Source organism: Epinephelus moara, chromosome 11 (genome assembly GCF_006386435.1).
Source record: "Epinephelus moara isolate mb chromosome 11, YSFRI_EMoa_1.0, whole genome shotgun sequence".
Taxonomy (NCBI): domain Eukaryota; kingdom Metazoa; phylum Chordata; class Actinopteri; order Perciformes; family Serranidae; genus Epinephelus; species Epinephelus moara.
The window spans coordinates 14,948,307-14,961,475 of NC_065516.1; the positions used below are offsets into that span (position 1 = coordinate 14,948,307).

Consider the following 13,169-nt stretch of genomic DNA (forward strand, 5'->3'; position numbering starts at 1 on the left):
ATCTGCGTTAATATGGAGTCCCCATTCAGCCAGGAGGAAAAAAACATGAAATCTTAGGAATGACAAATACAAATTTTGGTAATTCAAACGTATTTATTAATTCAAAATTGTGAGCTATGAAATCAAAATGTATGACGCTTTTTGCTATGTCTGCCCATGCATGTGCCAAAAGTTTCTGATTAAAGTTGTATTAAACATATATTAAAGTATGATCAACTGTAGCTCATCGAATTTATTTTATTATTCATCAAAATGAAGATTGACCAAGAGTACAAGTTTCTTCTAGATCATTGTAATTCACTCTTACTTTACAATTCTTTATATTAATCATATTTTATTCCTGAATCTGCTAGCAATAGTATTTCAACAAAAACAATTTAGGATGTTTTTGCATTTAATTTTAGACAATTTAAAATAAATATATATATATGTACAAAAAAAAATTAAATATGACTGATGTATATGAAAAATGTACTAATATTGTGAATATTTTTAAGAGTACAAGCTTCTTCCACATCATTGTCATTTACTCTTATTTTACAATTCTGTATATTCATGATAATTGATGCCCGAATCTGCTGGCAATAGTATTTAAACAAAAAAGTAATAAAAACATTTTTGGAAGTAAGGAATTAAAACTGAATTTAGGAATTTTTTGCATTCAATTTTAGAGTATTTAATAAAAATAATAATAATAAAATACAGAAAAAAATTAATAAAATATGACTGATGTATATGAAAAATGTACTAATATTGTGACTAATTTTAAGAGTACAAGTTTCTTCCACATCATTGTAATTCACTCTTATTTTACAATTCTTCATATTCATGATATTTAATTCCTAAATCTACTCTCAATAGTATTAAAACAAACAAACAAAAAAATAACTTCAGGGGGAAAAAAATGAATTATTATTTTTAGTATTTTTAAAATTAAAATACAGAAAAAAATATAATTTAATATGACTGATGTATATGAGAAAAAGTACTAATATTGTGACTATTTTTTTGTGGCTCATACTATTTCCGGTTCAGGATAGAGGTGTTTCCGGGTGACGATACAGATTTGTCAAATAGTCCGTGCATGGCATGGTTGTCAGGATAGTCATCGATTCGGCCAAGGAACCAGGGTGGACATTTTTATCAGCGTGTAACAGAAGTTAAACCGCCAGAGGAAGGACTAACTCCATCTTTACTGACTGTCTGAGCAGCTGTCCTCACCGCCGGGGAGCAGATTTTCACATTTGTCATTGCTCGGTTAGCTCACTAGTTTAACGTTGCTCTTTGAAAATGGCGGATCTACCACCAGAGAAGAGCCTGGACGATTTCTTTGCCAAGCGGGATAAAAAGAAGAAGAAAGAGAAAGGAAAGGGCAAAGACACCGCCGCTGGACCGACGTCGGCTGTGATGAAAAAGACTAAAAAGGAGAAGGAAAAATCTGCGAAAAACGAGAATCAGGACACACAGATTGAAAAGGTAACTACTCCCTGGTAACTTTTTTGCCTCAGTCTTTCCCAGATACCGGTGTCGTGTCAAATTTTGCATCCCTCGTCACAATCTGCTTCCTGCTTATATTTAGCCCGCTTTGCTAACGCGTCTCTAACGTTTCACCCGTTAATGCAGGAAAACCAAGCGTGTAACGTTAATAGAGATGTGAAGGGAGGCAAAGCCGGTTGCTAGCTAGCATATGGTTTCACCTGGAGCACATTCAGACGGGAGACGACATTTAGCACGCGTTGTACACTTAATTTTTTTTTACAACATTAGCTTCCGTCAAGCGTCAAAATATTAGCTACACGTTGACGTTTGAGGCCCACTTATCAGCTAATAGAGTGTTAAAGGCCGTGTGTGTGCAAGGGGGAGCTGTCATCCTCTTCTTTGAATCGTGGCTGTGCAACTAGGCCAAGCCGCCATTTGTCACAAGTTTGCACGGTGTCCACATCCTTTTTAGCTTTTAGATAACATTATTATGATTGTGTGACAATTAAACATTATCGTTTATAAGGTTAGATAACTTGTCACACTGGTGGGTAACGTTGACCTATGCTGGTATGGCCTGTATATTAGTTTCCTGGGAAGAGACTAGGGTGCAGATGTTTTATTAAAGGAGGGCCTAAGTGAATTAGGCATCACCCATATTACCAGTGTAGTTTTACTGTAATAAGCGTTGTGTATTAATGCCTTCTTCTGCCAAGGAGGACGAGGAATGGAAAGATTTTGAGCAGAAAGAAGTGGATTACAGCGGGCTCCGGCTTCAGGCTTTACAGATAAGGTGAGAATCACATATGTATTTGGTTGTCTTGATTCCTTGTCCACATGACATCATTTGAGTGTGTTTACTTAAGTGTGTAATCACCTGAACATTAGAATTGTTGTGTTTTCCTTACCTTACAATGAGCTGTTAATTCTACACAAGGAGGGGGTCCTCATCCTCGGAGATTGCCATGTTGCACCGCATATTTCTACAGTAGCCCAGAATGGACAAACCAAACACTGACTCTAGATAGAGCCTTTTGCGTTTTCGCATTGGCCACCATAGTTAGCAGCCCTTCAGTGACAAGAGCATAGGAAAAACACTGATTTTTTAAAAATTTGAAACTGCTTTCCTACACTAAATCCCCTAAGTTTCAAACACTGGACCTTTTAAATGGTTATACTACTGGAAGAAGCAAGAAGACAGCATGTATGTTTTGAACCTCCCCAGTGTTTTTATGTAGCAGTCATTGTGCATTGGTTTTGGGGCAAATTCTGGGTGTCACGGCACAGTTAGCCTGACTCCAGATTAGGGCTGCAACTAACGATTATTTTCATTGTTGACTGATCTGTCGATTATTACTTTGATTAGTCGACAAATCATTATATTGAAAAATGTATTAAAATGTTGAAAAATGTTGGTCTGTCTCTCCCAAACCACAAAATTATGTCATCTAATGTCTTGTTTCGTACTCAAGCCCAAGGGTTTTAGTTCATTGTCATGGGAGAGTGTGTAAAGCTGCCAATATTTGAACGTAAGAAGCTGCAGTAAGAGTATTTTGGGGAACCTTTTATAGTACTTTTCCATGAAAAATGACTCAAACCGATTAGTCGACTACTAAAATAGTCACAGATTATTTTAGTCGACTAATCGTTGCAGCCCTAGATCAGTTTTATTTTTTTCAGGTCTCCAGAGACAAAGTTACCATCAGTATCCTCAGATCCACAGTGATGGCAGAGGTCCTGGAGAGTGTCTGTAACAGCACTTAAAACTATGTATTTTGACACGTCCCCCTCAGTATTTAGAACATGTGCATCCCTCCCTGTATTTATATTCATATTATATTCAATGCATAACAATAACAGTACAGAAAAACTGATGAACTGCACTGTTAAACCAAAAGTGAACATCATAATTGCAGCTTATGTGTTTGAGTAAAACGTGATTTGGATGAATTTCATGCAGATTATTTCCCTTTGAATACTACATCAGAAGAACCTTTCATTAAATTTTCTTTCTTAATCAAGTATTTTTATTTTGTTATGAAACCATGATTTGAAACGCTACCTTACTATTTGGATTGATTGTTGTGGTATAATACTCTCACAATACTTATTAATGCAGCCTTACTGAAAATAAACTGTCAAAATAAATTACTTTTTAGGCATAAAATGAACCATTTGTCAGTGTCAGTGTCATTTTAACCATCCTTACTTTATCTGATAGGTTGTGTCGTGAGTTTTAGTGCATATTACAAATGATATGTATTATAAATTGATAAATAGATTAACCTGTTTTACAAGCAGATCTCTGTCAAACTCAACTGGAGAAACAAAAAAATCTTGGATAGCTCACCATGGGTTCACCACAGCTCAACTGCCTACTGTCTGTCTGTAGTGATGAGAAAGAGGAAGAGGAGTATGAGAAGGAGGAGGTTGGTGAGGATGGAGAGATCATTCTGGTCAGCGGAGACAAAATGTCTGGTCCCTGGAACAAGTCTGGTGCCGCCCCAGCTCCTGCTGCTGCACCCGTGCGTGAGTAAACCCACCCAAACTTTCATTTGTTTTAAAGTGTCAGGAATTGACAGTCAGGGAATGAGCATAACACTGTTTATTAAGAATACCCTTGTTGTTTTTTCCCACCCTAGTTATGTCATTTACACTGAGCTCATATTTATTAGCACTCTTGCTAATTATGGGATACTATAGGGTTATGGGAGCCTATGACTAAGCTAATTTCTCTAGTGTGTTCCAAGCCAGACATGTTTTTAATTTTTTATTATCATAAAATAATTATGTGTGGCAGCGGGTCTTTAAAAAGTATCTTAAGTACATATTTACTGATAAAAGGCCTTACATGCTCATAAATTCAGATTGGATGGGTCTTAAAGGTCCAGTATGTAGGGTTCAGGGGGACATATGGCAGAAATGTAATATAATATTCATAACTAGTTTTCCTTAGTTTAAAATCATCTGACAATAAGAATTGTTGTGTTTTCGTTACCTTAGATAGAATGAACTATTTATATCTACATACGGAGAGATTACTCTTCTATGGAGTCTGCCATGTTGTTCTACAGTAGCCCAGAATGGACAAACCAAACACTGGCTCTATTTGGGTTCATTCGCATTTTTGCATCAGCCACTGTAGTTCTCCTGCATGCTTGACACACAGGAGGAGTTTCAGCTCACCAACCTCACCACTAGATGTCACTAAACCTGACTCACTGGACCTTTAAATATTTTTAGTCATGTCACTGCCAGAATATCAGGTGTTGTCGCACATGGATCAGGCCATCAGTCTGCATTGTTAAACTAAGACCTTGTTTATTTTTCTGTGCTGAGAGCAGTAAGCACAGTGAGTATCATCTGTGTCATTTTACTTTACTGGTCATTTTGAACTGACATCAATGAATTTACCATATTTTCACTTTTGTTGTGTATTTCTTTAGCAAGTTTGCTCTTAAATTTCATTTTAAGTGGTATTTTAAAAGTCTTACATTTAACTTGTTTATGCCTTTAGAAACCCCAAATTATTTTTTCTTCTAACTGGTGTGATTTTTATAATTACAGAGGAGGTAGAGGAGCCTGAGTCGAAGCCTGCTGGTGTATATCGCCCCCCAGGGGCTCGGCTGTCCAACGCCAGAAGAGCTCCCACCCAGGGGCCTCCTGAGATCTTCAGTGACGCACAGTTTCCCTCCCTACTGTCCACCGCCAAGCATACGGAGACACGCAAGTAGGTAGAGTCCGATAGCAATAGTTTGTTTAACAGGGTTTTTCCTGGCTCAAAATGAGGCGGAGGTGGTACCATCCTGATCACGTGTACCGTGGCTTCAGCAAACACTGTTTTACAAGCAGTATGCTCTCTGAGTCATAATAATCATATGTGTGTGAAGTGATTTTCGTGACATTACACTGTATAAGAGTGAAGTTACTGAATATTTTTTACAACAAGAATTCCCCAAAATTATGCAAAAGCACATTTTTACCAAATTAAGTGTTGTAGTATAACTTAACGGAGACCATTGATGTGTGAAGGGATTTTTGGGGACACTACATTGACTATGAGCGAATATTTTTATAGTATTTCTTTTCAGTGTTGCCGTTAGACGGCCCCTACATACTTGTCTCACAACAGGCTGCACATAGAGAGCAACGTTATTTGCCCAGCTCGGAGGACGACTCATTTTCATGAAAATAAGGTTGGAGCTTATTGTCTGCTTTACTACAGTTGGAAGCAGGCATGTTTTTTTGTTTCAACAATGTTTTGCTTATGAGTCCAGGAATTTTGAATCTGCATAGAGCTGCATTCACAAATGCCAACTATCGTTTGCAATGGCATTGTTACCTGCCAGCTGGTGATATAAAACTATATTAAAAAATTGTGCTGCAGGGAAAGAGAGAATAATAATGACCTCATCGGCTTTCTTTCTTGTTTATCGGGCTGATGCCTGCTTTGCTGCAGTTCAGCCAAAAAGGTCTTTTCTTCCTCTTTGGCTGCGCCTTTCCCGGTGCACTGTGCTGATTACCATACAGTGCCACCACATTGGTGTGATGCCGCAATTGCAGTAACAAATGATAGAAATTCACCAAGAGCAAGTTTGTTGGGAAATAGAGTTTACCATAAAGACCCCCGCTAAGAGCTGGAGACGCCGCCTCGTACTTGTCTATGCAGGAAAAACCCTGGTTTAAATGAGAGGTTAATGTCTTGCTGCAGTTTGATTTAAATGTTACATGTCTGTGTTTCAGGGACAGGGAAATGGAGAAGACCTTTGAAGTTGTGAAACACAGGAACCGTGGTAGAGAGGAGAGCGGTGGCGCCTCTATGCAGCACTTGCAACTCGACAACCAATATGCCATCCTGGGGGATAAGTAGAGCCATTCCCCTCCGTCCCCTGGCCCCTTCAGCTTGGTCCTGCCCAGCCCCTCGAAGGAAGCTGAACTCCAGCTGTGTTGACTGCAGTCCCTACAGAGCCCACCTGCCAACATCACCACACTGGTTACTCACACACACACACAGCGTCATATTCATGCACAGCAATACAACCGCAGCACATACAATGACACTCCCTTTAAATAAATGGCAGCACTTAACATACACTGGTTGGCAAAACTGAAGGACTGCGTCTGAAGGGGCTGTTGAAAGAGGGAATAATTGAAAAGGAATTGGCAAAATACACCCAAACGTACAACACTGCAGCAGCAACAGCAGATGACAGATTTGTCCTGTGTGGATTGTACTCAGAGCAGCAGTTGTGTGGCGCAACCTTTCTCTGGACTTCAACTTGCTTCGATAAAGCCACAGAGGATAACTTTAGGCAAGATGATTTTACAAACTTCTGTGAAAATATCTATTTTTTTGCAAGATCGTTATAACCCAATCGCACACGATATTTTGTGGTGTTTTTGAGTTGCGGTGGGGGCTTCAGGCGTGGGGATACTACCTCAGCAGCAAAGCTGGTGGTGACAACGTGGACTGAGCATTTTTTTTTTTTTTTTTTTGTCCTGCTGTGGTGGTGAACGAGGCAAACATCAGCCCCTCCCCACATACAAGCCGGCCATCAGGCTCTTTAATTTAGAAACTTGAAGCTTTTTTTTTTCCTTTCATCATGGTGATGACACTCTGCAAAGATCTATGGACAAGAAGCGATAGGTTGTGGTCCTCATTTAGAATTTCTGTATAAAGTGGCCTTACTGATAGAAAGAGAAACTGCTTTGTCATCTGAAGAGAACTCTGCTTGTTGTCTCACAGGCTGCTGCCTGCCTCTGGATCTCACCACTTGTGACAAAAAAAAAAAACATACAAATGAAAAAAATCCTTCTGTTCAAGAATGTAGTGCTGTTGTAGTTTGCCTGATGATTACAGCTACTAACTGTTTTTCATATCCACTGTTTGATTTTGCTGCCCCTCTCTTATTTTGGTCTGTTTTAGACATCAGCAAAAGAAATTAAAGCTTGTTTCTAATCTCAAATCATTCTTTCGGTAACAAATGTTTTACAGTGATTTGACACCAGATGCTCACAGATGTTACAGTATCAAGAAAAATGATGGGAAACCACTTTAAACACATATTTATTGAGGTTGTGTGGCCATACTGAGTTCACAGCTTTTATAATTTGTTGTGAAGTGGTACCGTTCAACCCCAGTTTTAACACCTTTTTTTTTTTTTTAAAAAAAATCAAGGCTTTTCCGCATAAGTAAATGTACTGTCAGCCCTCATTGCAGTTGTGTAGAACAGGAAGCTTGTGCATTATTTCCAGAGAGTTAGTTACTACTCGTCTGTAAAAGCAAACCGTCACCAAACCAACAGAGTACTACCAACTTACAAAACAAGTGGTACACTCAGCTAAATTCAATTTTTTTTCTTTTCTACAAGCATAGTTATGTTTAGAAAGAAGAAGAAGAACTGGATTTATGTTCTATGTTTCTGTCCTTTCCATAAAAGATGTCGGGGAGCGTTGATCCCTGCTGGAACACTTTGGGTGGACGTAGATAATATTTGTGATGAAAAGAGAAGAGCCTAACACAAAAAAATAAAGTGTTCCTTGTTACTGAAGTCTTGTGTGAATCTTTAAACGTTGAAAATTGGGATTTACTGTAAGTGGTGTCTTTTACCAGAAAAAGTGTTGTCCAGTTGTAAACTCAAGACTTGTTAACCTGCTGTCCCTCTCATAGTCGCTGAATTGTTGTCTCATTTTGACAAATCGTGAAATTATCAAGATCCAGCCCTTTTTGGAAAAAGTAGACATTTCAAATGAATTCCAAGCATACTAATAAAAGAAACTTTTCTCACACAACAGACTTGAAATGTTTATTTGAAGGAGGCAGTAACACCAGCAGAGTACTTAAGAGGTCGTCTCTGTCTCTGATTTGAAACATGTCGCCATCTGTTCGGCCCCTCTGTCTTCATGTTTGCTTCCCCTGAAAAGACAGACAGTTTTACATCCTAAAATCATAACAAACACTAATGGTGGTGAATGCTGAAAAGTTTCTTACCTGGGTCACGTTTCCTGTGTGTGGTTCAGTCGGGAACTCATCGTTACTTTTAAGAGGGCTCCAGATACTGAATGGAGGTGGAGTGGTCTGAAGGAAAAGAAGAAAACACTTGAGGAACTTACAGTAAAACTGATGCAAATTTGTTGATGAATTATCTCAGTTATCTCATTCCACATGATAACATTTTGTGTTTTCCTATTAGTTCATCAGACTTCAATATTGGCTTAGTTGCTGAAGTGTAGGTTTTGTCGCAACATTGGGTGGGGGACCTTGGCGTAGATGTCTTTAATTTTGGCAAAGCACAGTCCTCTGCCACTTTCATGTTTCTGTTAGGGTGGGGGACAAATGTACATGTTCTAATATTAAGGGGATGTGTCCCTGGCGTCCCTTCTTAAATCTCATTTTATGTTTTGGATGGGGGGACAAATGTACATATTAGGGGTTCCCACCGTAGTGGAAAACCTGGAAAAGTCATGGAATTTCACCCTCACATTTTGCAGGCCTTGAAAATTCAAGGAATTAGTAAAACTCATTGAAAGTTTTGGAAAGGTCATGGGATTTTTTCACACGTGTAATGAACTTGAACAGTAGTCTTCCATGGATAACCTTTCATGTAATATAAGATAACAGCTAATGAATAGCTGTTGATGCAACATCAATGTGTGGCAACGTTTTGTTTACCATCACGTACATTTATTCGTTTTCTCCTGGTGTTCCAGCTCTGTCTTCATCTATGGCAGCTACCTGAAATTATGTTTGGGGGGCGCAGTAGCTCAGTCTGTGGGGACTTGGGTTCGGAACCGGAGGGTCACGGGCTCAAGTCCCAGTCTTGACCAGATATGGAGTGTGGACTGGTGGCTGGAAGGTGCCAGTTAACCTCCTGGGCAGCACTGAGGTGCCCTCAAGCAAGGCACCAGCACCCCAACTGCTCAGGGCACCTATCCATGGACACTCCCTCACCCTCTCCCTCAACATCCCTCCATTTAACATATGTTATAGGTCCTGTTTGTGCATGTGTGTGTATTTCAGGCCTGTGTGTATTTGACAGCAAAGTGAAACATTTAATGTAATAAAATATATATTCTTCGTCTTTGAATAGAGTTTGAATCTGATCTGATGTTTGGAAAATGCAGAGCAAGTGGAGCAAGGAAAAATATATATATATATTATAGGTCCTTGAAAAATCATGGAAAAGTTTTTGTCAAGGAAAATGTGAGGGCACCCTGCATGCTCTAAATACTAAGGGGTGATGTGTCCCCAATTATATCTACACCTATGCTACCTTGCAACCCTGCTCTCCTGTGTTAAATGCTAAAAAAGGATTAAATGGCAAAACATTGCAAATAATAAACTAAACAAACACAGGTCTTATTAGACAGTGCTTTGAGTAGACTTTATTTCATTATATTTGAGTGGGATTGTTCCTCCTATTTTGATCTGCTGTTACTATCGCCGACCACCAGGTGGTGCTGCAGCGTATCAATGCGCAATGAGCCCGTTCCGGTTTAACAAAACAGATTTGTAATGGCGGGCTAGCTAAACTCAAGTTGTTAGAAATTAGCTACACTTTTACTGTGAAAAGAACCGACTGGAGACACTGACATTTACAACAACACTGAGAAAGACGGCAAAAGCAGCAATTTTCCGAACAAGTCGGTGGATAAAAACAGAAAGGTGCTGAAATTACGTTTAACAGTAATTTATTCTGGAGCTGATGTTAATGCTAGCTAAGCTAACGTTAGCCCTGCAAGTGACAGCCGCGCCTCCGCCTCCATAGACTGAATTAAGTCACCTGTTCAACCAGGTAATCACATGCAACCAAAGGAGCACTTGCTAGTCATGTAGCTGTTTATGGTCATTGTATTAATACTATTATTGTTGTTAGTTTAGCGCTTTAACAAGATACAGGTCTGCTGTTGCACTAGTTGGCCCCGTTTGTTGCCTCCGCTAACATTATCTGTGCACTAAGGCTACTCACACAACATTTCCTGTGCAATCTTTAACAAAAAATGAAAAGGTTATATTTTCCCATTACCCAGAGGTTGAATCCTTGAAAGTATTTTTGTTGATCTCACAAATCTCTTCTGTCTGTCAGCAATGATAACATGCTTTCCTGAGGCAAAACCAACATTTGAAACCAGTATGTTCACAGATTTGGGCACTGCCTTGACCCACCTTCACCTCTTAAAATTTATATATTTCAGTGATGGTTTCTCCCACCATCTTTCCACGCAGACAGTAGACATATTTGCACAGCAGCTGGATAACAGGTAGGAACTTACTGTTTTGATTTTCCCAGCTAAGGATCTTTTAGGGAATGCTGTATGACAACATTTTTTAGATGTAATTTCCCCCCATTTCCAAGAAGCCATTCATTTCTTCGTGTGTTAGTTCTGCTGCAGTGGTGCCAGCTGCCTGTATCTTATCAACAGTTCTAATTTATTTGGAGGTAACACTATATCATCACAATGCTATTTTAATTTCCTGGCTGTTCAGTTTGTGCTGTGATTACTACCAGTCAGCCTCTATTGATTACAGAAATCCTCTCAGTGATCTTTTGGACTTGGCTTACCTCCTGCCACTTTTTTCACCTACCTTTATTTCCCTTTTTGCAAGCGGCACCGTGCCTCCTTCAGACAGCTGAAATTGGAATGTATAGCACTTGGATTAAAAACATATACATAGGCTACAAACCCTAAACCAAAGGCATCACATTGGGTGTTCTGTTTCTGCAGGGTCATTGACATAAGAGTCCAGACGAATGCAGGAAAATAATCAATAAACCTGTTTCGTAGAGGCGACAGCGGTATGATCAAAGCACCAGCTTATTCACTGATTCTTGTGTGTCATGTACATTCATATTCCTCATTTATGTCACAGTTGTTGAGTTTAAATCGGACGTCAGGTTCTGCAATCTATGTTTAACACTGTCAGTTAAGCAATAGTTGTACATTGTTAAATATACAGCACACTAAATAACATCTGAAACACTAATATAAACTATTCTTAGCGCTAGGTGAGACAAAGTTGCCAAAATTCAAGTCACTGCAAAATGAAAAGCAAAGTGCAGTACTTTATTTACCAGGTTACAGCCAGAGTAATACATTACAGAATAAAACCTACATAGCAAAAGCAGTGTTAAATATTTTTAATCAATTAAAGTTGTTTCCTTTTCAGTAAAGCTGGTCAAATCCACCAATCCATCACACTGTCTTACCGAGGCTGCGAGAATGAATCCCACCAAACACAGCAGTGTCAGTCCTCTCATCTTGACCACAAATTAGCCTCCTGTCTGCTCATACTACTGCTTTCTAGTGTCCATGACAGTAGGCGGGGTCTATTGCATAAAAGTGTTCTAGTTTAATACCAAAGTCCAACAGGGTATATTTGTGAGGCTTACTCAAACAAAACTGCTTCCCATCTTTTAAGTGTTATTGTGCTCCCATTTGGCCGCTGGAAGTAAAAGGCATTATACTTTTAATAAAAAAAACCCATTTAGCATTAATTCATAACAAGATGCGTAAGTGTAATTAAGGCTTGTTTCTAAATTAATTAAAAAAAATAATAAAATCTTGCCCTACTTGCCCTGCATTTTTCTAACGTATCAGATTCAAACTCTATTCGAACATGATTTCAGCGATCTAGCTATGGAAGGAGAGACAGAACACAAGGTAAAAATTAGGAAGTGTATGTGATAGGAAACAAAACGTCATCACACATTTGTTAATTTCATGACTATTCCAGGCCTGGACAATGTGATTTTTCATTTTTTTTCTGGTTTTTCATGATTGTGGGAACCCTGCTGATAATCATTTTATTCCTTTTTCCCCCATCAAAAATCCAAAATATTCTCCAAATGTGAGCTTTTCAAAAGTGACAATTTGCCGCTTTACTCTTTATTATGTGATAATAAACTGACTATCTTTGACTTGATGTGTGGACAAAACATGGAATTTGTAGATGTCACCTCGGGATCTGTGAATTTATACTGAATATCTCACTGATATTTCACTATTTCTCAACATTTCACAGACAAAACTGTTAATCAATGGGGGGGGGGTCTTTCCTAAAAGAATTATTTTAATTTAGAAACAAGCCTCCTTGAAAAGTCATGGAAAGGTTTTGATATTTTGTCCATGAAATGTGGGAATCATGTTGGAGATAAATTTTACATTAATAAATTGATTAATTGTTCAACTCTGTTGTAATGAAAAGTGAAGAGCCTAACAAAAACAAAGTGATCCTTGTGAATGACGCCATGTCTAAAACTTTAATCTTGAAAGTGGGTTTTAGTTTACAGAATCTGGAACAGACATTTGACCACAACCTGTCTTTCTGAACTCATTTTCAGTACATTTTTGAAGATGCAAATCTTTAAAAATGGCTCAGAAAACTTTAGATTGATTTGTCAAAAAAGCAGATTAATATTCTACAACAGCAAGCGTTGTCATTTTTATGAAATGTCACTCAAATAATAGTAAATAGTGTATTTGCTGGGGAATATTTTTGCTGTAGATTAATGCTTATTTGGTGGTCCACAATGTGTTTTTTTTGTGATAATGAATTATTATCTTGTTTTATCAGGGTAGTTGTCAATTTTGTTAATAGACCCAGAAAGTTTAACTGACCTTAAGATAACCAAATTAGGAAATGAAATGACATTTTCACATAATAGTTTTGATAACATGTTTAATTAAAA

General features: G+C 38.4%; 1 protein-coding gene across 3 annotated transcripts; it reads left to right on the forward strand.

Annotated features, from left to right (window-relative positions):
- Positions 1 to 1,033: 1,033 nt before the first annotated feature.
- cdv3 (carnitine deficiency-associated gene expressed in ventricle 3) lies at positions 1,034 to 7,637 on the forward strand. 3 transcript variants are annotated; one of them, XM_050057153.1, is made up of 5 exons: positions 1,034 to 1,476; positions 2,196 to 2,272; positions 3,872 to 4,008; positions 5,047 to 5,213; positions 6,223 to 7,637. In XM_050057153.1, exons 1-4 carry the CDS (start codon positions 1,291 to 1,293, stop codon positions 5,211 to 5,213), a joined length of 567 nt encoding a protein of 188 aa, XP_049913110.1. In that variant the 5' UTR covers positions 1,034 to 1,290; the 3' UTR covers positions 6,223 to 7,637. The 3 variants fall into 3 exon arrangements, with proteins under 3 accessions (XP_049913110.1, XP_049913108.1, XP_049913109.1); XM_050057151.1 differs by having other exon boundaries at positions 1,037 to 1,476; positions 5,047 to 5,209; XM_050057152.1 differs by having other exon boundaries at positions 1,038 to 1,476; positions 2,199 to 2,272; positions 5,047 to 5,209.
- The last annotated feature ends 5,532 nt before the right edge of the window (positions 7,638 to 13,169 follow it).

Excerpts from the sequence above, each read along its gene's own strand:
- cdv3 (XM_050057151.1), top strand. The coding sequence starts at position 1,291 with ATGGCGGATCTACCACCAGAGAAGAGCCTGGACGATTTCTTTGCCAAG. Across the intron at positions 1,477-2,195 it reads AGGACACACAGATTGAAAAG|GAGGACGAGGAATGGAAAGA; the intron begins GTAACTACTCCC and ends TCTTCTGCCAAG. Across the intron at positions 2,273-3,871 it reads CTTCAGGCTTTACAGATAAG|TGATGAGAAAGAGGAAGAGG; the intron begins GTGAGAATCACA and ends GTCTGTCTGTAG.